The 24,091-nt window shown below is 38.6% G+C and overlaps 1 protein-coding gene across 2 annotated transcripts in view; it reads right to left on the minus strand.

Moving 5' to 3' along the window:
- The window catches only part of POLR3B (RNA polymerase III subunit B), an 82,639-nt gene that overhangs the window by 12,073 nt on the left and 46,475 nt on the right, over positions 1–24,091 (minus strand). For both annotated transcript variants that reach the window (XM_085321688.1, XM_085321689.1), the window contains 7 exons: positions 21,216–21,425; positions 19,252–19,410; positions 17,776–17,893; positions 16,169–16,311; positions 5,788–5,891; positions 4,689–4,855; positions 2,403–2,516 (listed from right to left, as the gene is read on the minus strand). In XM_085321688.1, the coding sequence (XP_085177814.1) occupies positions 2,403–2,516; positions 4,689–4,855; positions 5,788–5,891; positions 16,169–16,311; positions 17,776–17,893; positions 19,252–19,410; positions 21,216–21,425 (1,015 nt within the window). The remainder of the gene's footprint in view (positions 1–2,402; positions 2,517–4,688; positions 4,856–5,787; positions 5,892–16,168; positions 16,312–17,775; positions 17,894–19,251; positions 19,411–21,215; positions 21,426–24,091) is intronic.

The raw sequence follows: 24,091 nt of genomic DNA on the forward strand, positions 1-24,091 counted from the left end.
TGATATATAATAAAATGCATTTCAATACAACTGCTAAATCCCACAGTGCAACTTGTTACAGGATCACTTTTAAAAGCAGAAAACTGTTACAGACATTCTGCTCTCCAGGAAGTGTGGTGAATTATAAAACAATAACGAATATGAAAGCTGGCAAAGCAGACGCTTTCAGAAGAAGCAATGGCAGTAACAAAAGTTTAATTAGCTGAAGAGGAAAAAAGAAAACTCCTAAAAGACTAGTCAAGAGGCACCATAAATTAAACATCCACTAGCTTTCCTCAAAGTCAGATGAAAAGTGCTGGCTACCAAATATGAYGCTACTGACTCGAACAAGGAATTTAAAGAAAGTATGGACTGGGGGAAATCATACCACCTTCACCTTTACATACAAGCATTACCTTGACTAGGGACTTAGGTTTCATTTAAATTCAACTGCTCTAAGCAGTTGAGAAGAAGCTGGGGAGGTAATACGAAAGCAGATCAAGAGATTTGGATAAGCTAGTAGCTCCATTAAACCAACTGTGTGCACTGTTAGCTGAGACGACAAGTTTTCATTTTCATATGAAAGGCCAATACTATGACTAACACACTGAAGAACAAAAAATGGASCAGTCAGCCAATTAACTGGGACCATCATTTATTTTTGAAATTGGCAAGCTGCTATGGTAGAGAAATGATGCTTGTGCTATGCTTCTTCTTAATGCTGTTGGTGGAAAAGTCCAGACAAAAATTACAAGAACTTCTTATGCTTTCTCTCCCAGTTCAATCATTGATCAGTATTTACTTACTTGAAAAATGTGAGACAACTTCAATCTATCCTAAACAAAACATGTGGTTTGAAAGCTAAAGGACATAGGAAACATGTAATGAAAAGCAAGACAGGAAAGATGCCTTTCTATCAGATAGGGCAGAGACTGGCACTGCCCCTCCATTCCCAGTAGTGCACCAACAAAACTGGAAGCTACTCCAGTTAAGAGAGCAGCTTTTCTAACCTGTTATACAGGCAGACAAGGTAAGAGAAGTGGGTCAGCACAGGACTACAGAGGTATAAAAAGGAAATTACAATTTGAAGAGAAGTTAATAATATAAATCATGCTTATTATAGGGAAGGACAAGATAGACATGACCTTGTGCATACGTGTCAAACGCAGTACAAAAGGGACTGATCATAAATTTATATGAACAAATCAAAAAGAGTACCACCATGCAGCAGGTGTAGATGATAGTCCAGAACAACAAGTAAAGGAAATTTAGAATAATCTTTGACAGACTATTCAAGACTAACTGGCAACTGATTTTTTGACAAGATTTAGAGATAATACAAATAATCCTACTGTGATGGAGAGAGAGAGACAAACTGATCCACTACAAGCCTTCTCAAAGCAAAGTCTGTGCCACCAAACTTGTGAGACACGAATGTCAGTACTTTAGAATAACAGTGCAAGCAACCATAGCCAAGAAGCTATTTTGGCTTTAAGGAGAAAAGGTAAGTAACATCAATGAAAGCAGAACATTCCAGATGCCTCAAAAGTCCAGAGACAGGAATAACACCTCTAAGAATATATACCTTACTTAGAGAATACCTGTTCAACTTCAGAATTTGACACTAGAAAACATCAACTTGTTTATCAACCTTTTCATCAAAGATGAAAGCTAAGTTCAGGCTTAGTGCAATGATCATGATTCTGAAGGAACTGAGGATATATCTTCAACTGGATAAATAAAAATGGAGATTTACTGTTGCCTTCTGTGTAATTTTTGAACTTCATTAGTGTAAAGGGCCAATTCTACTGAATAGAATTGGATGAGAACTGTGGATTGGCATAAACAACTCTAAAGCTCCGTCAGAAAATCAGATTTTGAGTTGCATGGAAGAATCTGCATGGCAAAGTGCAACTATACCAAGGACACATRTCATTTTAAAGTTTGTTTGCACTATACTGGAGCCAATGAATTTGCTCTGTCTGAACAGGTGAAGGTATGGGCTGCATTAAGTGATTAGTACCAAAGGATGCTGAAATATTAAAAGGAAGTTTTTCTTCCCTGATTTTGTAGAAGTGCTACTGTTAAAGRAAATAAAAAATCCTCCTAAAACACCTATGATAGTGAGCAATTTTACAGGAGAGGGCCAGAGCATACATGAATCTATAGGTGATGTTTTTAACAACTGCTAACAGAATGCAGAGAAACAAACTCAGTTTTGGAGCACACATGCTTGGTCATTCAGAACAATCTCTTACCACAGTCTACTGTGTCAGCTTTTGCTCTTTAACAAATGTATTAAAAGCTAACAGCATTTTGTTTCAAGTACCAAAAGGTAAACAAACTTTGTTCTATACCCCTCTGTCTGTTGAGCACACTCCTCAGCGTACACTAAGTACTTTGCGCTTCGTCTGTAACAATACCTGGTAAGCACTGCCCGGGGTCCTCGAGCTCTTGCATGCATTTTATCCAACACCATGTGCTTTAGTTTCTGGTAATACACAGGACCAAAATAGATATATGCTTCCAAAGGCTCCCTGAAGGAATTAAAAAACCAGAAATATTTACAATTAGCATTTATTTACCTTAATGGAGAAGAAAGTGTTGTGGAAAGAAGAAATCTGAAACAATCTGGGAATCACGGGTTCTAGAAAAAAGTGTTTGGGCTTGCAGGGTAATCAGCCTGGAAACCCTACAGAGAACCCTTCTGAACAGCAGGGTGGTACTTGCAGCATCACTTGCTGCTATATTCATCCCAGCAAGGAACAAGCTCCTGAATGTTTATCATATGCTGTCCAGACACTGCTACACATGCAGGTACCACTGCAGTCCCTCCTCTGTCCGAACACAGGTGTTTCAACGGTGCACCAGCAACTGATAAAGATTGTAAAAGTACATATTTGAGACTGGCAAGTGTCTCAAATCGTACCTGCTAATTCTCCCTACGCACCACTTCAAAGCATAAGGGAAGACGCAGACGGGTGAAAGTCCTCCCTGAGCAGTGGCACATCAGCGCAGGCCCAGGGGCTGTTGCAGATGGGCAGCCTGCCCAGCAGCTCTACCCGCAGGACCAAAACCTCTGCCTGGGCGGGCACTAGAGGCTCAGCCTAACATGGTAAAGAGGGGGAGGAAAGGAAAAGGGGAAGGAGAACGCTCAAGAACCCTATTTACCTAGCTGTATCAGCTCAAGAGCATCTGTAACCAGCATGGGAAGGTGTTACCCCTTCTAGGTGCTGCAGTAATGGCTAAAAATTTCTGTGTTTCAAAACCCCCTAGTTTTAAGAATAGTATAAGCATCTGAAGATCAGAAACCAACAGTTGAAAGCACTTAAGTCATTTCCCAGCTACCACCTTCAGCACTTCCTAAGAAAYACCAGATCGAATACAGCCAAACTCAGCACTGCGCTTGATTTATTTTTAAAAATGTACATGCAATGTAAAAAGCAGGAGACAGCAGAATTGCAAGTCCCCTTCGGTCATTACTGACATGATGTATTGTTATTCCAAAAGCTGCATATCTATGTAAACAATAAAATATAACTGGACATTTGGAWTTTGCAAACTTTCACACATATTTACCTTCACATTTCATAACAAATAAATCAAGTATATGAAATTTTATTGCAGAAATACTTTTCTGACTACCACTATCCTGAAGCAAAGTCTCTAGAYAGGGTATGCCAAAGTTTAAGTATGGGGGCAGGGAAAAGGGGGATTTTAGCAAAATGATTTTATTCTCYCAAGGAAAGGAGATTAGTCAAATTTGTTAAAAATTACCATAATATATCAACAGAAAGTGGTTCAAGCACAAGGAGAGTCAATACAAAATTTATGGAATATGGAGTGGGTATGGAAAATAAAATCCTATCTATTAAACAAAAAGATAAACCACATATGGAACAAGTTAGTATGGAAAGCAATTAAAATAAACAGTATAAAAGAAGTACAAGAGAGACCTAAGCTTGCTCATAGAGAAAAAGGGGACTAGGAGGATAATAAAAATAGCAGGAAGGTAGGATTAAGATACATTTTGGAAGGGCAGGCATGTGGAGCCATATGGCCTTTTCCTGTTCCTAAACTATCTTACGTTCTTTGAACTCCGTGTCTCAGAAGCCAGTCTGATCAACACAGCAGGAAGTTTGCAGATTAGAGTATTATGCCAGACTGAATCATTGTGTAGTCAGTGGAAGGGAGGAAAAAAAAAAAAAAAAAAAAGGAAGGGAGGGAAAAAAGCACACAATATTCCCAAGGAACAGACACCTGCCTCCAAATCCACATTTTACAGTCCTCTTACAGTCAGTATGAAAATGCTGATCTGATTGTAAGTGTATATAAATATTAATACCAACAGAAACTTGACATTGCTTACAATCTCTCAGAACATTTTGATTTTACTTTTTTAATTTTCCATGGAGCAGAAGTTGTGAGATTTTGATATATATTACAAGGGCAATTCACACATTACAGTCATGCAAATATCAGTAGTTGTTAAAATGAGGAACTATATAATACTAGAGAGAGAGAGAGAGAGAGAGAGACAGAGTCAGAGAGATGCCCCTTTCTTCAGCCCCTTCTCTCCATCTCACAGAGCGGCTTGTCAATAAGAGAAAGTTCCTGAGCTCCGGAGGCATAAGAAGATTTTTCAGATGTGTCTCAACAGGATTTTCCAACTCCCCTGAAACATCTAAAACGATGCAGCAGATTCTTACCCAGTGATACCAGATGTTACGTAGTCTTTCCCTAGGTAGTTATAACCATGGCGAATAAGATCTTCACACACATCCTTAACTTTACTGCCTCCAAAAGCTGTTCCGTAATGAAATCTGCCATCTAGGACCCCAGCCTTTCCAGCCAAGAGCTCAATTAACTTTCCTACCTGTGCAAGGAAGGACAAACAGAGTTAACAGAGAGCGCTGCCTTCCCCAGCACGCACCTCTCCCTTGTGAAACCCTCGATTCTAGAAATACACCATCCTCTATAGGGCTGGCAGCACCTACTGCAGCGGGGAAAAAACTTGCTCACTCCTCTCCCTCTTGCCGAGGCCGCCCTCTAGGCCTGCCCAGGATGCAGCCCCTGGAGCTGGCCCAGGGGCAGGATGTGCTGTTACCTCTTGGCTTGGCCAAAGAGATGCAGCCGAGCGCAGAGTGCACGTGCTCCACGGGAAGCTGCTCGCCCGTACCAGCGCATCTCTGGATCAGCTACAACGCAAGCGAGCAAGGCAAAGTGCCTGGGAGATGGCAGCCTGRGCTACCGCGTGCAGTCGGAGGAACAGAGGAAACTCGAGTGCTCTTGCGTGAAGGGGTGAAAACTAGCCACGTGGCAGGGTCTGGAAACCTCTTTAAGGTCCACAGCTAGGCAACCCCCTTCTTTCCACTTGTCTGGACAGTGCGCGGGAGTGACTAGCTACGAAGCTCTAGACCTGTATTAAAACTCCTTTCCACCCTGCACCACATGCAATTTGCCCCMATCTCCTTAATAGTACAGCAACACAGTCAATACAGAAGCAGCAGGGAGAAGAAGAAACTTCCACATGGAAAGAATACAACTACAGTACTAGTTTAACGCAGAATGACACGAATATGATGACTAGGGACGCGGTCTGTTCGTTCATTTTCTATTAGGATGTTTTGCATCACACAAAACAGATTGCTGACTACTCCTAAGAGAGCAAGCAAATGGCATGGTGACTGGAGAATATTTTCAGGGCAACTGTGCATTTCAAACTTTTTTTTTTCTTTAATTTCTCCCAGTTAAGCCACTTGCTCTACTGGGGGACACTGTCTCTTTAATCATAACGTTACCACTGACCGTCATACGCGATGGGAAGCCATGAGGGTTCATTATGATATCTGGACAGATTCCTGTATCACAGAACGGCATGTCCTCCTGAGGAACAATCAGTCCACACACCCCTGCAGAAGAGAAAACATTTCAATCCACAGAGAGCAAACCACCAGCAGCRCCGACGCTTATCACCAGATTTTCTTTAGTGTTTTCCTCCTCCTTTCTTTCTCCTGGATCACTTTTTACCCAGACTTGTTACCATGACCAGTGCTCACAGCTTGCAGGCGAGAAGACTGAACTGGCAAAATCAGCATATCCTTACATAATGCTGCTGGTGATTTGTGAGTTAGCAAATTAGGGAAGAAAGCTTTAGGTAGTTTTCAGAGGCAACCAGAAACTTTTGACCAGCCAGTCTGGAACACCTCAAAGAAGATGTAGGTTTTAGAGCTGGTGCTATGATTGCCCAAAAGAAAAACAAACAAAAATCAAGTCTCTTACAACATCTCTTTGGGCACATAAAATTAATATTGATCTGAAGGATGTTCATCACATGTATCTTTGCTAAATACTGTAAATAAAAACAAATGTATGAAGTCAGGACTTTGGTAGGGGCTGAAGGGAGAAGAATGGGGGAAAATATTTTAAAAATAATGTTTTTTTTTCAGGTAGCACTCATTTACACTTCAYGAATTACAAAGTACGATCTGCTCCCCAAAATGCTTACAGTTTGTGTTCAAGTACTGACAAAATACATCTTCTAAAGTTTCAGAAGCTTTTCCCAGTCATTTTGGATTACTGGCTTCAAAACAAACAAACAAACAGACAAACTCCAAAACTATTTAGGAAAGATTAAACAGAATCTGAAACRCATTTAAAATAGTCTATCACACGTCACAGAATTTTCCTTCCCAAAGCTTACGACTGTTTGTACAGCAAATTCTGCAGATGAAAATACTGCAGCTATAAACGACAGAGAGATCTAACATTCAAATTCAGGTGCTAAAATGCAGCTGCTTAAGCCCATACTCCTTTGAACCAAAGCTACTGTTTCAGTTGGACAATTTCTTCCAGAAGCCCTTCAAGCTGAAAAAGCCTGCAAGCTATTTGAGAGCAGCCTGCTGCAACTGCCAGAGCACGCTCTGGGAACAGYCCTGGAGCGGAGGGGGCTCCTGCAAGGCTGAGGGTGCTGGTGACATCCCTGAAGAGGCATCCCCCCACCAGCCAGTTCACAGGGGGACGTCGGCGTCTGCTCAGGAGGGAGCTCCTATTCCACTGTCCAAGCAAGCCAGGGAAAGGTGTATGGAACATTAGTTTACAGAATACGAATGGTTAGTATGGGGGATGTAAGCACGAAGAAGAAAAAAAAAAAAAAAAAAAAAAGATTGGAGCGTCTGGGGCTTTTAGAATTTAGTTTTTAAACCTATTACAAACTCATTTTTGTTTTTCTATTACAATAAATCGGTAACATCCTTCTCCCCTGCCAAGCAGCAATCATTTGCTGGGGGGAAAAAAGAAAGTCCCCCCATCTCTCTTGAGCACAGCATTTTTATCCTAAAAGTATATATTTAAAAATGTGTTTCTATGTGTTTATATATGTATCACAGTGTGTGTATTTTTCTCATTCCTATTTACTTCTAAAGAAAGCGTTAGCTTGCATCTGGACTTTGGGGCACCTGTAAGGCAAAAATTAAATCTTAGCTAACTTGAAAATTACTTGAGGCTCCGCAAACCTTTTATACGCCAAGCCGGTTCCCATAGCAGACAGCCGCTGTGTTGTTTGTTTTGTGTGAAAGTGAATGATAAAAGATCCATGAAATCGACACAGAAAGGCAGAACAGCAGAAAGGAGCGAGGGCTCTCCATCATCGCGCCTTCTACCCTCCGCTGACTCCGGCCACAATGGGCCCTACACACCCAACCGCAGATCTAACACAGCTGTGCATTTCATTAGATGAAGAGCACTAGTGACACAAGTAAATAATTAACTTATTCTGGTCCGCTGGCTGTGGTTATGAGACCAGTCATAGCTGACAGATTTTAATACAAGTTAACACAAAGACGGCATAATGAGCTTAGAAGTTAAAAAAAAAATATTTAGACAGAATCCAGCAACGTGAAGCTCGCTAGGCCATTTATAAAGTTTCGATTTTAGCAAAAAGGAAAAAAAAAAAGGGGGGGGAGCTATAAAAGCTCCGTTCTAAGCTTCTGTATTTTAGCAAACTGCTGAGCTTACACAATAGACCTATAGCGTATACATATATTTAGAGAACAGGACGGAGAGCAGTTTCTTTCCYCCATGTTTTAAAAAAGTTCATTCTTTCTTCTAAAAAGGCCACCTTTCCTGTAAGCAAGGCTACTTCTAAAAGCATGTAACTGTAATTTATTTCAAAACGTTAACTTCATTTCATTTTGCCGTCACTCCCCCCCCCCCCCCCCCAAAAGCAAGCTACTGCTCACAGGTCTGCACTGTAAGCTCCAGAACTTGCATTYGCAATTGTTGAGCCCCGATTTGCAGCAGGAGCAGTAAAACACGAGTCTACCGGCACTTTATTGCCAAGCAGCTGCTGCTGAGGAGAGTATGAAAAAATGATCCAGTGAATTAATCCATTCTAAGTGGAATTATGGCTTGGAACTGGCTAATGAAATAGTAATGGGAAAAARATGATGCTGGATTTAAGACAACCTCAATTTCCAAATCTTGCCCTGTCCAAGTATGATCTGTACTTCACAACTGAGCTGCCCACCTATTCCCCACAAAGTATTCATTAACAGGACCCACTTAAACTAGTGGGTATCTTGGGTCTGTCGCTCTTACTGGAAGTTTTTACTGATTTCCTAATTCCTACTAATTTAGGCATCACATGAAAAATGTTCCCCAGAATATACTTTAGTTAAAAAGGACATAGAAAATACTGTTATTCTGTTACATTCACCCCAACTTTCCCTTCACACACTTTCATGTGCACCATCTGATACTTTGCAATAGAGTTTAAGACTAAATKTTGTACTGCCGTGGGCCAGAATCTGCTCTCACCTACGCACTCTGGAGTTGTCATCTAGCACAAAAATCAAATAGTAAAGGTCAGAAGAGGCTGCAAATATTTTTCCAGACAAAATAAACAAAATACTTTTTTTTTTTTTTTTTAATGTGTGGACTAACAAGCAGCTTGTATGTTTGAGCAAGATAGTATATAGTAGCTTGCTAAATCTCATTTTTTTTCAATTAGAAACCAAACTCAATTCTAGAGTAAGCTTTGTATATGAATTTCATGATGTCATCTTAGAGGGAAATTAATTACAATGGTAGCAAATACTTCTAAGATTTMTTTCTCAAAAAAAGTGGATTAATGAGCATGGCAGTTTACTGCAAGGATTATAGCTTAAATGAGAATAAGCTTAAATCAGATTTCTACGGTAGTTTTATTTGCAAGTATAAAACAGTCATAAGCAGTGTTTTCTCAATTATATTGTGTATCAGCCACTAAGTGACAGCCCTCTGCCTACGCTTGATGGCCCCTATGCTCGCACATGGCTCAGTCTGCACACGATCTCAACACCCACGTCCTACATAGGGCCCAGTATATATGCAGTATTTAAGGACAGAGCACAAAGATCTCTCAATCCCTTTRCTTTTGTCCTTTAAGAGTTTATTTTTCTAATCAGGAGAAATTCAGGTTTCCAGAATTTGTATCTTCCGTGTGGTTGCTTTAACAGGTTGCTGCCAACCTGCACTGCAGATCTGAACAGCAGTTCAGCAATGGTGGTGGTGGTGGTGGKGGGTTGCTTTGGGGGAAGAGGGGRCACAGGGAGGGGGCAGGGAGGAAACACAACAGTATGGGAAAGTTTTTCACCAGCTATGGTAAGACGCCTTCTCTACACGCACATGCCAAATGAAAAAAAAAGTAATAATCGAATAAGTCAAAACAACCTAATATAGAAAACTAATTACTACCAGCAGGAGGGACGTTAGAGAGCAAAGTAGAATATCTGAATAGCAGCAGCAGTAATATCAGTTTCTACCAGCGAGATGAAAAGAAGTGCATTACTAAGCATACTTGTTTATTTATTCTAATGATATACTGGTAAAAGAGTTAAAAATAACTTAAAAGGTTTTCTATTTTAGATTTACTAGAATGTGACAGAATTTGTAAATACTCCTATGAGAAACTAGACTACATCACAGAATTAAGAGGATCTGTAGCTGTAACACAGTACCGTATATTGTAGACAAGTTACAAACAGATCAGTAAAAATTARTAAGGTTAAACAAAAATGTACATCTGTTTCAAAACCCTCTAATTACATACTGTATTGGCTAACTAAGTATAAAACAACTCCAGAAGAATAAAGTGCTGTACCATATAAGCTTTGTTCAATGTTGAATCATTCACTGATCTATCATATCACTTGCTACATCCCATTTGACATAAAAGGTAAAGAACAGAATTAAAATTAACAGATAAATAATGCATAAGTAAACTTGATTAGTTTTCTTATTAAAAACATCACTCTAAATGAGAGGAGGTGCTAGAAGACAATACAGTTTGTACACTGCTTTCCCATGAGCTGCTGAATGGTCTGATGTGATAAATTTGCATAGTCTGAAGCACACAAAGAGCTGATTAATTGAAACCCTTACAATGCTTCTGGAAGCAGCTATTGTAAAACAATAACCATAGGAACTTTACAAAATACACATGGCTGAATGAGTCAAGAGCTTAATAAAATGTGTGTTCAGGATACACTATTTGGAAACAGAATTAGAGATTTTTGTTCTGTGCCATAAAATGCTAAATCACCCTAATTTCAGAGGTTCAGTTGAGGATTTACTGAAAAGGTCAGAAGGTTACCTGTTCGCTGCTTGAGATAAAAAATGCTGCAATTTTCTTCCTAAGAGAGCTAACCAAGGGTTTTGTTAAAAACAAACAGAAAAGCCCCTATCAGAAGTTCTAATGGTATTCTGACATCTCACCTTCTATTTTTGAAGATAAAAATAAGGTAAAAATCCCTACCTTTCCTGATGCCTAATGAGTTTTAATCATCTCACATTCCTGAAGTCATGTAACAGCAAAGTCTTTTTAATACTACTTCAAACATTTAACTCCTATAAACCCACTGATGTTTCAGTAGATAACATACTAAGCCCGGCTTGCAACACTGGGGGAAAATGACACAAGTAGTCCTTTAAAACTAGCATCTTACTTTATGTGCTCTGCTTATACGTACTGTAAAAGTAGCTATTTAAAGTATAAAGATAAGTTGTTCTCAACTATAAATTTAGATAAGCAACAGGCAGATGCTCCAAACCGGTAAAAATTCCAACAAGCAAGCAAGCCCAGACTTCGGCAGATAAACGGTATTGCAATAAAGTTTACGCAGTTGACAATGCTGTGAATGGATTCTGTTTTGACACTAAAGAACATGGTTCATTTAGGAAAACAAAGACCATCTTTCATGAATTTAAACTCGTTTCCTTGTCTTTAGAGTTGTTTAAGTGTAGATACTTCAGAAAGGTTTAATCCTTTATCTTAGATCTTCAGCTATCAAAAAGCTTCTGTTTGCCAGTTCAAACAATCTCTTGCTTAAATACAGTTTTTCCACTCCTCAGGAATACTGTTCAGTATTGCTGCTTAGTTCTGTGATCTACAGGACCTTTGTTGGAGGTGTTAATCCTTTTTCACATGAGAGACTGAGAAATGTTCTTTCAGAGAAGTGATATATTGCTTTTTTTCACATCAAAGGAGTCCAACTTTTTCCTCATTGTGACTTGTAGCAAAGCAAGAGGAAATCTGGAAATATAATAATTTAGTTTGTATGGAACTCAGATGAAGCTTCTTTAGCCTAACAATCCTTCAGCCTTCTGTGCTTTGAAAAGTGAAATTGCTGGAAGAATGCAAGATTGCAAAACAAAATAATAAACTCAAAAGTTTCTTTATCCTTCTGGAAAATATATGATGCAATATAGTTAAAACAAAGCTCTAAAGCTCAAGATAAGTCTTCTCTGTATTTATTTCCTATACAACAGAAGCTTAAGGGCATTATACACTAAAGGGACAGTCCCAGTCCCAAAGAACTTACTGTAACATCCAGTTGGAAGATGAGAATTGAGATAAAGCAAATTACTAGCTGGTGAGTTTTAGAACACARCCTGATGGTCTTGCATTTGTTTTTCTCTCCTCTCCACATCCTTCTTTGTTGATAGGTCTCAAAAGGAAAGCTAGGGTTTACAGGCAGCTYGGAAGAAGTGTACTTAAAAGATGGACTTGCATGAAAAGAGGGTGTGGTGGACAGCCAGAAAGAGGTGACCCTTGCCAAAAGAGTGTTGACATGGGAGAGGACACAAAGAAGGTAGCAAATACAGATGCAGTAGCATAGATCTAAATTATTACAGAGGCCTACAGAATCTACATGCATATTTAACGAAAGGCTCTTCTTTAACAAAAGGCTAAAGCTGGTTTGTGAGATTTAATCTGTTGTATCCCAGACACTTTCCGATTCTGTTACTGTGCTTCCTTCTGCCCCAGTGACAAAGTATAGCTTTAGAATACAAATCAATTGGGAATACAAGAAAAGGTCCATTAAAAAAAAAAAAAGAAAACTTGAGAAATGTGGTTCACGTAACCTTATTTTCTCCACGTTTAATTATTTTAAAATTATCATTACAATTCCATCAAATCAAATATCACTTGCATGTACTCCTTTTAGAAAATAAGAATACTTCACAGAAAAGACTGATAATAAAGAAATGCGTATGCTTTCTCTCCTTCTCACTGTATCAAGATACTTGTTAGCTTAAGCCCATCATAGGTTTAAACGGCTCCATGATGGGCTTAAAGCTAACATTCACAGATTAAACTTCAAGTGGGTAACCAGCTGCATTCAGAAGTCAATAAGCAAACAAATTCAGGGCTAATTAAAATTCTCTCAAAGGAAATTGTTAAATCACTAGTATTAGGATTTTTGCAAGACAATTGTCTATATTCTTCTGTTCTGACTGATGTCAGAGAATGAGGGTATCGGCTATATTTTTAAACAGCTAGCAAGAGAGCCTTTCCCTTTTCTTTTCATGTCTTTTGCCAAGTTCTATCACCGCCTGCAATTCAACACTGATGCCAAGACATCATGACCATGTCACGACCAATTAGATGAAGCTCAAAAAATATGAAAAAACAGGCTTTGCTATAATAGTTACCACAGGCCTATTTTCATTATGTTGTAGATCTAAAAATTATTTGAAAGAGACTCCACAGGAAATTTCCCTGAAGAGCATCTATGCAACCATCAAAACTGCCCAGCTCTTTCTGTTTGCCTCTAAAGCTAATGACTTTCCCCCTCACTTACCAAAACTATCCTATACAGCAGCATTCCAAGAAGTAGACTGCATTTTTAAAAGAAAAACCAAGAATGTACCATTCCTTTACTTTTATGAAGCATCCAATAGGTACTGGTTTTCCAATAATCGTGATGGACATCATGGCAGATAATAAGAAATTCTAGACTATTTTAATTGCTTCCTATTTTTGGATCAAAAGTCATCTTGAAAATATAATCAGGAATACTATTTCAATGCTTATCAGAAAAATCTCTGTTTTATTAACATAAGAAAAAAAAGGTAGGATTTCTTCAGAATACTGAGCTCGAGAAGTCAATTTTATGGGTCTATGGGAAGGCATCTGCACACTTGTGGAAGTGAGGGTGATCTTGAAAAGAGCTGGCTATACTCAGAATATTTGTGTTGACTCCACTCCATGGGAAATGTCCACAAAGAASCAGAGGTAATGTATTTGGTAACAGCTGACATTACAATCAACTATTACCTTTTGCACTCATTTCACCTCTCTGTCTAAAAGAAATCTGTCAATCAGACATCCTGATCACCAAACCTGAAAACTGTAACATACGGATTACTGTGGTTAGCTCTGCATCTCATAACAGGGATGAAGTCTTCTATTTCAGTCACCCGACCACGTTGCTGCCACTGGTGCTTAAGTACTTCCACAGCCCCAGCAAGTCAAAAAAGGCCTCAAGCTTGACCTCTGGGTACACATGTGAGTAAAGGCAAACTGTGGCACAGAACATTATAAAAATGACTTCTCACTTGTGCTTTGGGTCCATCTGTAAGCAGCACTCTTCATCCTCCCTTCAATCACAGACACACTGAAAATGCTGGAGACAATACTGTTTAAGCTTCATTTAAGACAGATCTGGTTAGTGCCATCYGCTTAGCCTGGAGAAGATAAGGTCCTGAAGGGATCTTACCAACATTTACAAATATCTGAAGAGAGGGTGTAAAGAAGGTAGGGCCACACTCTTCTCAGTGATGCCCAGTGACTGGATGAAAGGCAAAGGGCATGTACTGAAACACAGGAAATTCAACACAAGAAAATGCTTCTTCACTGTGACAGTGACCAAGTACTGGAATAGGTTGTCCAAAGATGTTGTGGAGTCTCCATCCTTGGAGACATTCAAAACCCATCTGGACATGGTCCTGGGCAACCTGCTCTAGGTAACCCTGCTTGAGCAGGGAGGTTGGACCAGATGATCTCCAGAGGTCCCTTCCTACCCCATCGTTCTATGATTCTATGTACTGATGACATTTCTTGCAGTTTCACCTTGTTTCACTTGCTCAGATCTTCCTATGGATATTGTGCAAGTGCCAGCTCTCTGCTGTTTGACTCCAGGGCAAAATTCTCCAGTTCCACTCCAAGAATACAGGATGTGAATCAGCACAGGAAGTTCAAAGCCACCTGAGGCTGGGACTAGACAAGGACTGGTGGTAAATCAAGGACGTAAAATACTGAGGGGTCAGCGGCAGTGAGCTCTTCCTTAAAAAAAAAGAAAAGAAAAAAACCCTCTCTTTCATGCATCTGCTGACAAAGAGAAGAGAACACTGCTCAAGAAAGGCTAGTTTGTTTGCAAGAAAATAGCTCTCAGCTCATATAAGCGGAGCTATTACTGCAACATTCATTGATTACAACTAATTGCAAGAACGAATGCTTCAAATCTAAACAGTGTCCTTCAYTACTTCTCAGCTCGAATGGTTCCTTCTCTGTCCCCTCAACACAGACCTAGCAGTTACTTGTGTCACTGGAATTAACAGGCTGGTGCTTTCCACTGTTTGAATGCTCTGGTTCCTTCCTGTTCCTAAGAAGTCAGAATAAGGAAGTAAGGATTTTTTGGTTCCAGCAGTTATTAAGATAATATCACGTTTGCCCAGTAACAGGAAAGGAGCATCTGTGCTGCAATGGAAAGGATTTGGTAGTATAAAACTCTTTCTCAACCATGCCAGTATCTTTGACGTGAGGCTGAGCAATGTTTTCAAATCCAAAAACAACTCAAATATGTAACAAGATTACAACATTAAGGCATTAGGTTCAGTGAGTGCATACAGTAAAGCAGATGATCAAGCTGAAAGTACTAAAATTATAGATTTTCCAAATGTCCAGGTAGATGAAAACATTAATTTCAGTCAAAACTAGTTTCATAGTGAGACCAAGAGGATCAAAACATTTTTAACATTATTTATAATCATATACAGTGACGTTTTCAGTCACTTCTTTCTTACCACCACCTAGCCCACTGAAATTCAGCGAGGGATGTTCTGAATAATGATTTGTTGACATTAAGGTCAAAGGAAGTCCATTTCTGTCTTCAATAGACATGGAAACAAGCTCCTGGTTTTCATTTTACTGACTATTTGATTAACATGCAACCCTAAAGAAATATATGCCACTAAGCAGCTTCCCAGCAGATACCCATTTTCAACTCTCAGTTTGAAGATCCAGTGCCCCAAATCATGCCCAAATTGTATTCTTAGAAAGAAAAGAAAAAAAAAGAAAAGAAAAGAAAAGAAAAGAAAAATAAATTCCCCTTCCTTCTGATCTCTGCCAGTGCACTTCTAGTTGTAAACTTGTCTGGCTTCCCTCTTACACCATGGCTCTGAGTGTCCTCAGTCTTCTACTTTAGAGCAGTATGTCTGTACAGATGACAGAAACATCCATTCTAGCTCTGGTCGTTCTTGTCCATTCAAAATTGGCCCTCTGACTCTTTCCTCCAGTATCCTTCTTGCTAACCAGGATAAAGCTATTATCTAAAAAACAAATTCAAATCTGAAAAACCTCCTCTAACACAAAAACAAAACCTCAAAACCCTGTTCTTGGTTAAAATAAGCAGTTGCCATATTTCTCAGATTTATAAGTCAACACAAAGTTGTGTTTGCCTATTCCTCCCTCATTTCCCAAAACATTCTTGCTGAATTAGGCAAACGTAACCAAAAAGGAATATGGTCTTCTACCACTGCATTCATAAAAAATCAGAACCAATGAATGGAAACACGCATGATGTTATTATATACGTATTGTAGGCATACCCAGCATGCATTTGTTTTTATTAAATACATAGCTTACCCTTTTGCCCATGACGACTGCTAAACTTATCTCCAATTTCTGGACGTCTAGTTTGCCTCAGCAACATTTTGATCAAAAAAGCATCTTCTGCATTTGACGAAATCATAACTTTTTCGATATAAGAATCAGTTGCACCTTTGTAGCTAGTAAAAGGAGAAAAAGCACAACTTTTACATTCATGACACACAAGTATCTATGTATTGGTAAGTTTCTGCTAAAATGTAGTCTTCATGGAACATCCCATCTTTGCTCAATTGGCCTCCCATATATATGTATACAATAAAGAATTCAAGTGTTCAGAATATTTCTGGAAAAGGATTAAAAGATGCAGCAAAAAGAGAGAATTAAGATGAAACAGAAAAGAACAAAGTACGTTTGATCATGTAGTCTCTTCTTGGAAAAAAAATCCTAGTATATTGCCAATTTCTGGATCTTCTATTAAATAAGCAAACAAAAGCCAAGTAGAGGCTCACAGCTGAAGAAGGGAGCCTAAGGAATATCCCATGAGAACTTAAGACCAAAATTAAGATTTAATATCTTGACTGAAGCTATGCATCAGGTRCAGATGTAAAAATGAACCATGGCCAAAACATAATACGGAGTACAAAACTCCATATTATCTAGAGTGTTTTGAAGGTTTGAAATCTGAGTTTATGTAGAGGAGGATGCAGAGATTCAAGAAAAACAGTAGACATGAATAAGCAGGAAGTAAAGGGAAATTATGTTGGTATCAGCTTTTTTTCCCATACACTGCAGAATGACAGTATAGATTTCACAGCTGGATTTAGGAGATTATTTTGTCTTGATGCTGCAGTAGCTAAGACAGTCAAACTATGACACACAGACTTAGAGCCCACGATCATTGCCTTGATCTGGCAAGACTACTTCTTTCCTTGATAATTACCCTGCTGCTTCACTTCTTAACTAGTATTTTGTAGGCATCTACCTAGAGCCTTCTCTTGGTTATGAATCACAGAGAACCGCTGACCTGGGCATCAATTGCTTGCCTTGCTCTTTGGTGATTCACCAAACTGCCAAGGCTACTCCTGACCACAATGAAGCCACAACCCTTATCAACTGTCCCTTCCCATTCATTGATACTTTGGGAAAGGACCTCTACTCACAGTGGCCAAAATGAGCTGACCATTAGTCTCAGAGATAGGAAGACCTCCATCTCCTGACCTCCTGTTTAGCAAAGAGGGGGGATGAGCATTAAACAGCACTGGCCATTTTCTGTAGGAGCTAGTATGAAAGAGATGCCCCAAGTCCTCACTCTAAGCACAGGCATTTTTTCTACCCTCTCACTCATGACTGTTTTTATACCACTTTATCTGCACATGAATCCTCTYCCTTCTACCACTGTTTTCACTCTTTCCTCAGTTTTTCCTGGGGAACACCAGTGATTTCTCCAATTTCAGAAGGGCTCCTCTCTCTCTTTGCAACTGCAGCCTTTCAGGTGTAAGGAACTAAATTACTAGGAATTAAGTGGCTATGCACTTCTAAAATCACCTAGGCTTATTTATTTGGCTTTTCTAGGATTGAACATTTTCTCAGAGATCTTTCCTCTGGGTTACCTCCCTCAAGTATAAAGTTATGATGTAACATACGTTACTGGCACATCTTTATATTGTGGCTGCTGAGGCACATTACTTCCTTCCAGAGGTGTCTGGGTCACAGTTGGCATAGATTTGTTCACAAGCACTTGCTTATTTTCTACTTTTTCACCTACAAAGAAGARGGGGAAAAGTACCATGAGAATGTATCTAGCTATCTATGTTAGAAACATGTTAGGCTTAAAAAAAGAAAGACAAACTGCAAGCAATACATCCAGGAAGCAGGCCTTGTTACTTTATTGAATATTACATGGTAGAGGAATCATTAAAGCAGAACACACCAAAAAAAGAACTGCTTGAACACACTGTGGAACTAAAGAATACAAAAAAGCACCTGAGGTCATCTGCCATAAGAAGGGGAAAATTAACAAGCAAGACTAAAATTGACAAGTTTCAGAAATTCACATCTAAAATTCAGGACATCACATAATTTCCACAATGAGTTGTACAGATGTCTTCTAGCCTCTCCTTCCCTGCCAGCAATTTCCTATTGCTTCTGGTCTCATATATCAGCTATTTCTCCTCTCCATTCCCCTCTCTTTCCCTTTGCACAAAAGCAGATCAGTAGTATGCCCAGTGATAGTAATGTGCATGCAGTACATTAAGTATCTGCCTTCCCCCTCCCATACAATTACATTGAATCTCAACTTACGTCTCTTTTCTGTCCTCTTTAAATTATTTCAAAAAGGGTTTACTTACCCACTGAGAAGAACAGTATCCATTTGTACTCTACCTCAATCCTATCTGTCCTAATAATTCAGAAGTTTGTTGCCTTCTTTATTAATTTAGAAAGAAGTATTTTTACAATACCTCTGCCACTAGATCTCAGCAGATCTATTAAATTGTTTCCTAATTGAAGGATGCCAGTATGGACTTCTTCCTCATATGTATTTGCAAGGGCAAGTTACACGTCTATCCTCATAACTAAATGCAGTTGTATTTATTTTCTTATTCTCTCTCTCAAAACACATTTATAAAGTGCTAAAAATACAAGGTTTTCTTTACTCAGGTATCAGCATTAACTGACTGTGTGTCAAAAGGTGTGGATATATGGAATCAAAACAGTAAGGAATCTACCCTTAAAAGAAAAATATATATATATATAAAATACATGATAGATTAAGCAGTAAAAATCCACAATATTAAAAATCTGCAAAACTGGGGATGTAAGAAGAGTGAAAGTTCTAAGGTATTAATAGAGTCACAATGTTGAGGACTCACAATATAACCACCTCTACTTCAACATAAAGCTCCCTTTCATCGTGCACAATAGAAAACAGTGACAGGTGCCACGGTGTTTTCAGAAACTAGTCTGAGGGGTGGGGGAGTTAATCATCTGTTATAGTATTATCCCATTCAAGAGAAAAAACACACGAAGCATAACGCAAGGCATACAGGAAATACTAAGAGAATGTTAATTTCTACCACAGATTACATATATGCCATGAGTAAACATGCACTCTGACATACCTGGAGAGCAGATACCATCAGCATCTAAAATTTCATGGCGCCAGATTGGTTTACGTGTAGCTGCATCCAACATCGGTCCCATTACCTTATCAAATGTCTGATTGGTATAACGCTTCAGTGTACACTTGGCATTTTTATATACAAGACACCTTCCAAATCCTAAAATTTAACACAAGCTCATCTGTCTAGAAATCCAAAAATGCATTGTAACACARTCTCAAAATAAAACGAGAACATTGAGCTACCTGCTTAGCTACAGAATATAAAACATATTTTAATAGTTAGATTACCCATTGTGTTAAATAAGTACAACATTGCACAAGGATACCTAGTAGCTCACAATTTAAAATCAGATCACGCTTTTTTTTTCTAAAGACATTAGACTCTGAATCCTGAAATTCTGCAAATCCCCTCCCTCTATACCTCTGCATAGACAGAGCATTTTTCTTACCTTTTGTGGCTCACAGGAGACATCTCATAGGAGAAGGAGAGATTTTAACACGGGATCAGAATGGCACTTCTTCTTTTCTAAGAAACCTGAACTTTTACTAATGCTACTAGTTAGCTTACCAGGAAAGAGCTGACCGAGTATCATGTGTTCACACATTATCACTTCTTTTCTAGTTGAAAGAAGTCAGAATTTCATATATTACTATAAAATAGTTTTGTTTTGCTTTTTAGATAAGAAAAGTAGCATCTCTGCAAAATTTCTCTCGGAACAGCAATGCTAACTATTTTCATCACATTTAGATTTACAGACAGCCAAGAGCTTTCTAATAAGCCTATGTTATTTTAGTTCATTTGAAAGATGGTCATGGCCACATACAGTACATCTATATCTTTAGATTATGTCAAGTAACTCTCGACAGGCATCGCAGCTCTCCCTGTAAATGTTACCAGTCTACCAGAAAAGAAAACATTCAGTTTTAAATCATGCCTGTTGTTTTAGAAAAGGAGGCATAAATTAAATGTGGCAGGACATTAATGCCAAAGATACATGTCTAGGAATACTATTATTGCTGCCTAGCAACTAGGAGCAAGGGTGTGTGTTTGGGGAATAAACTCTTCAAAGAATCTGATTTTAGCTACCCAAAACTAAAACTAATTCAATCACACTTCAATGTTACATCTTTCCTGAAGGGAATTTATAAAGGCAGAGGGAGAAAAAAATAAGTTTTCAAACAACTCTCCCCTAATACCCAGCACTGTTAACACTGAATTTTTCTTGTTTCTAAGAAGCGCTGAAGAATTGTGGAGTGTGACCGACACAGGCCAGCATGGTACAAACACAGATTTCACTTAATTACCTCCCACTTGGTGATTACGTATTTTTGCTTAAAAGACATTAAACTGTATATGCTTTTGTAACAGGAAACAGGTAATTAGTTTCTCTATGAATAAATACTAAATTATTTTGAGGCAATACTATTATTTTCCCTCAGAGCAGCAAGTTCATAATAGCACAAAACATCATATGTTTCATTCTTTTTCTGAATACATTCACAAGTCTAATTTCACCTATTGCTTTCAATACTGGTGAAAATAATGAGACCTCTCTCTGTTAGTAACGAACAAAAGCTCAGGCAGCCATTTACAAAGCAAGCTCCAGACAACAGATTATCTAATACATTGCATTTTAGGTAAGCTAAATATTTTCAGAAAAGCACCATTTATCCTTTGTTATTTAAGGTCAAAAGCTAGGTATTTGTTCTTATAATACCCATAACTCAAACTTTATCCACATTTTGGCAACCTCACCATTGCTGTATTGTAAGCAAGGAATTGCAGCCAATTGCTATCACGCAGAAAACAAGCAAAAGCACCAAAAGCAGGTTTTGAATTCTGCTTCTTAGTTGGAAACATAACATCAGCAAAATGTATTATATGAGAACACCATGAGACAAGAGGAAGTTTATTAAAGTACACATCAGAGAAGTGGGGAAGAATAGATGCATGGCTCTTACCTCTGTCCAAAGAGGCCTTGTTTAAGACAAGAGCGTCTTCGATATCATAACCACTGTAACTCATCACGGCAACTGTGGCATTCTGTCCAGCAGGCAGTTTCTCAAAATCTATCAGTTCAATTGTTTTTGTTTTTACCATCGGTTTTTGTGGATATGCTAAAAGATACATAAGAGTATCTATCCTGTTCCTTTGATTGTATCCAATAGTACCTATACRGGGAGAACCAACAGCCTGTGAACATCAGTGAGTTCACTAGAAGTGTTTTAGCTATAAATTACCAAAGTTAAAATTAACTAAAACCACRAACTGAAGAACCTCATCTAATAATGGAAAGTCTTCAAGATAATCATGGGAAAAAATATACAAGAGACTGAACCAAAACAACTTTACATTTTTATATTTTTAAAAAAGCTCTAAGCGATCACTTAATTTAAGGCTCCAGAAAGAWTTTTTTTTTTTGCAGGAAAATCTGAGTATCAAGACAAAAACAACAACAACAAATTAAAGTCCTATATGACTGAATGGAAGTAAGCTTTTTTAATCATGACACCGAATAATAATACAAATATGAAGTTTGCTTTCACTGTTCTAATAGCAGTAGGTTTTTTGTTTCTGAAATGAAATTTTATTCCACAGATCTGATCCAAAATTCAACAGAAAGACTTCCATTCAGTTCAAGAGGAACTCTGGATCAAGCTCTGTTTCTTCCACATTGTATTTCCTTCCTTTTTCTGGGCAATAATTAGTTCAACAGCAGCTTGTGTTAGAAAGTCACAAAACACGAACAAAGCATACAGTTAACAGCAGCCAAGACTGATTTACTTTCCAAAATTAGAGGCATCATTGCTAGAAAGACTACAGTAGAAGTTCACTTGCAATATATTTGTCTTTTTACATGAAATTAATTTTAAATTTACGGTTCAGAATTCAATCCTTTGTATAGACCTCCCAGCTTGAGACTGAAAATTTTGGCCCTGTCCCATCAGACTGCCAAAGTGTCTTCTGAAATCTGAGGAAAAAATAATTAACACCCAGCAGGGAAACATAAACTGTTGTGTAGCAGAACAAAAGTAAAGGCAATCCTATGTTATTACAGTTTGCTGTACCAGGATGATGCTATGTCTCTAAGCAATTAAGAAATTATAATCTGAAAAGTTAAAGTTTTAAYTATGTTGAAGTTTTAAGTACTGAATATTTTATAGCACTTGTACTTTGGAGGTGAGTCTTTCAAAACAATTCCAATTCCTCCTCCAGTTTCAGAGGCTACTTGTTTGCAGGGAAAAGTCAAAGCAGATGGCATACAATGAAGGCTTTACGCAGCCAGAATATAACATAGCTAAGCACAAAGCTGCTCTTAGGGAAGGCCAGCTTCATGTTTTATATGCAAGGATCTGCAACTTCCAAAYGCCTGCATTTAAATAAAATGTCAGGAAAAACAAATACCTAAAACCAGCCAGGATCACTGGCAGCTCCWAAGACCTACCCTGTCCTTGGTGCTAACCCTCTCTCTYCTCAACMACGACTGCTCTAGACCAGACCTTCCTGAGGGAAGGAACAGGGAGATACCTTAGCAGGTAATATTCAAAAGTCAGCTCTTTTAAGCTGGATCYCACGCACGCTCTTGCACTCTTGGTTCTAAAGAGTGGACTTGAAGCCACAGGCACAGCATTTTTAAAAGCTGAAGAAGGTTTGGTACAGCTGACAATCTTTACCTTTTGAATACTTGCTTTTTTCCATCTTTTTCTTGGGGGAAGGAAGTAAATTATCCCTGAGCAATATTTTCTGTTTGCAGTAAGAAAGAAGTTGGTAGGGCCTGAATYTGTCAACACTGAAGACCCTCGCTGTCATTTCCCCCACCAAAGCCCACCATCACCTGAAAGTCTTTCTACCTTCRCCATTCCCTCAGCCTAAGCACTAGACATTTTCTTCATTGCACTTTAAACAAACTGTTTTTCTCAGTACACAGCAGTGGATATCTATCATCAAATGAAAAACCATGGAATTTTAAGCCATTTTCTCCTCTGTACCTAAAATAATTTGTGTGCTTTCAGGGTAGGCTGCTGTAGAGCTCATCTGAGAGTTTTATGGTTAGGCACATTGTCCTGTTGTTGAGAGAAATCTCTACTACACCACATCAACTTACTCTTTTGAAAATTTTTTCTCTCTCCTCYCCCCTCCTGCCCTCCCCCTGCCAAGGGATGCTTACACATTGTATCTGCTAGGGTTCACTGGTCAGGATGAAGTTTGGAGTGTCTGACCACTGACCATAGCCAAACTTGTCCTTCTCTAGTCTAGTGTAACAGTCTGAAGAAGTTCCTTATATGTCAAGGATTACAGCTAATATCTTTACATATTTCAGGTCATTCAAATGAGCACATTATTTCTAGCTCAGAATAAACAATGCTTCTCATGTTTCAAGGTCAGTGTTTTTATCAGAGGTTCAGATGAGCCTAACAGAACTGYTACTGTATACATCAGTCCAGGAGCCAGGAGTGACTAATGACATTACTGGGTTTTTAAGCTTCATTATTAAACTGTATTCACATCATTATTCAAGAGTTGAATGCTGCAGTACATCACACAGAAAACATACATATATACAATGGTGGCCATCCCAGCAGGAAAGAAACTGGTTAGAGAACGATTCAAGAGCACAAGTGAAGTAAGTTAGCCAAAAAAAGCATGCTGTACATTAATCGCTACGATTTAATGATTATGCAAATAATGTCTTCTCTAGTMTGGTCTAACAAGCCACAGTATTAAACCACAGTCTGCTCATTTAGAACACTGAACTCCTGAGGACTCGTGTGTTGAGACAAGACCTCTGTGTGGGTTGAAATGAAGAAAGCCACTAGCTTTATTTCTGTTTTCTCTC

The sequence above is a fragment of the Rhea americana genome, unplaced genomic scaffold, assembly GCF_003343005.1.
Source record: "Rhea americana isolate MKP2758 unplaced genomic scaffold, rheAme1 scaffold_70, whole genome shotgun sequence".
Lineage (NCBI taxonomy): Eukaryota > Metazoa > Chordata > Aves > Rheiformes > Rheidae > Rhea > Rhea americana.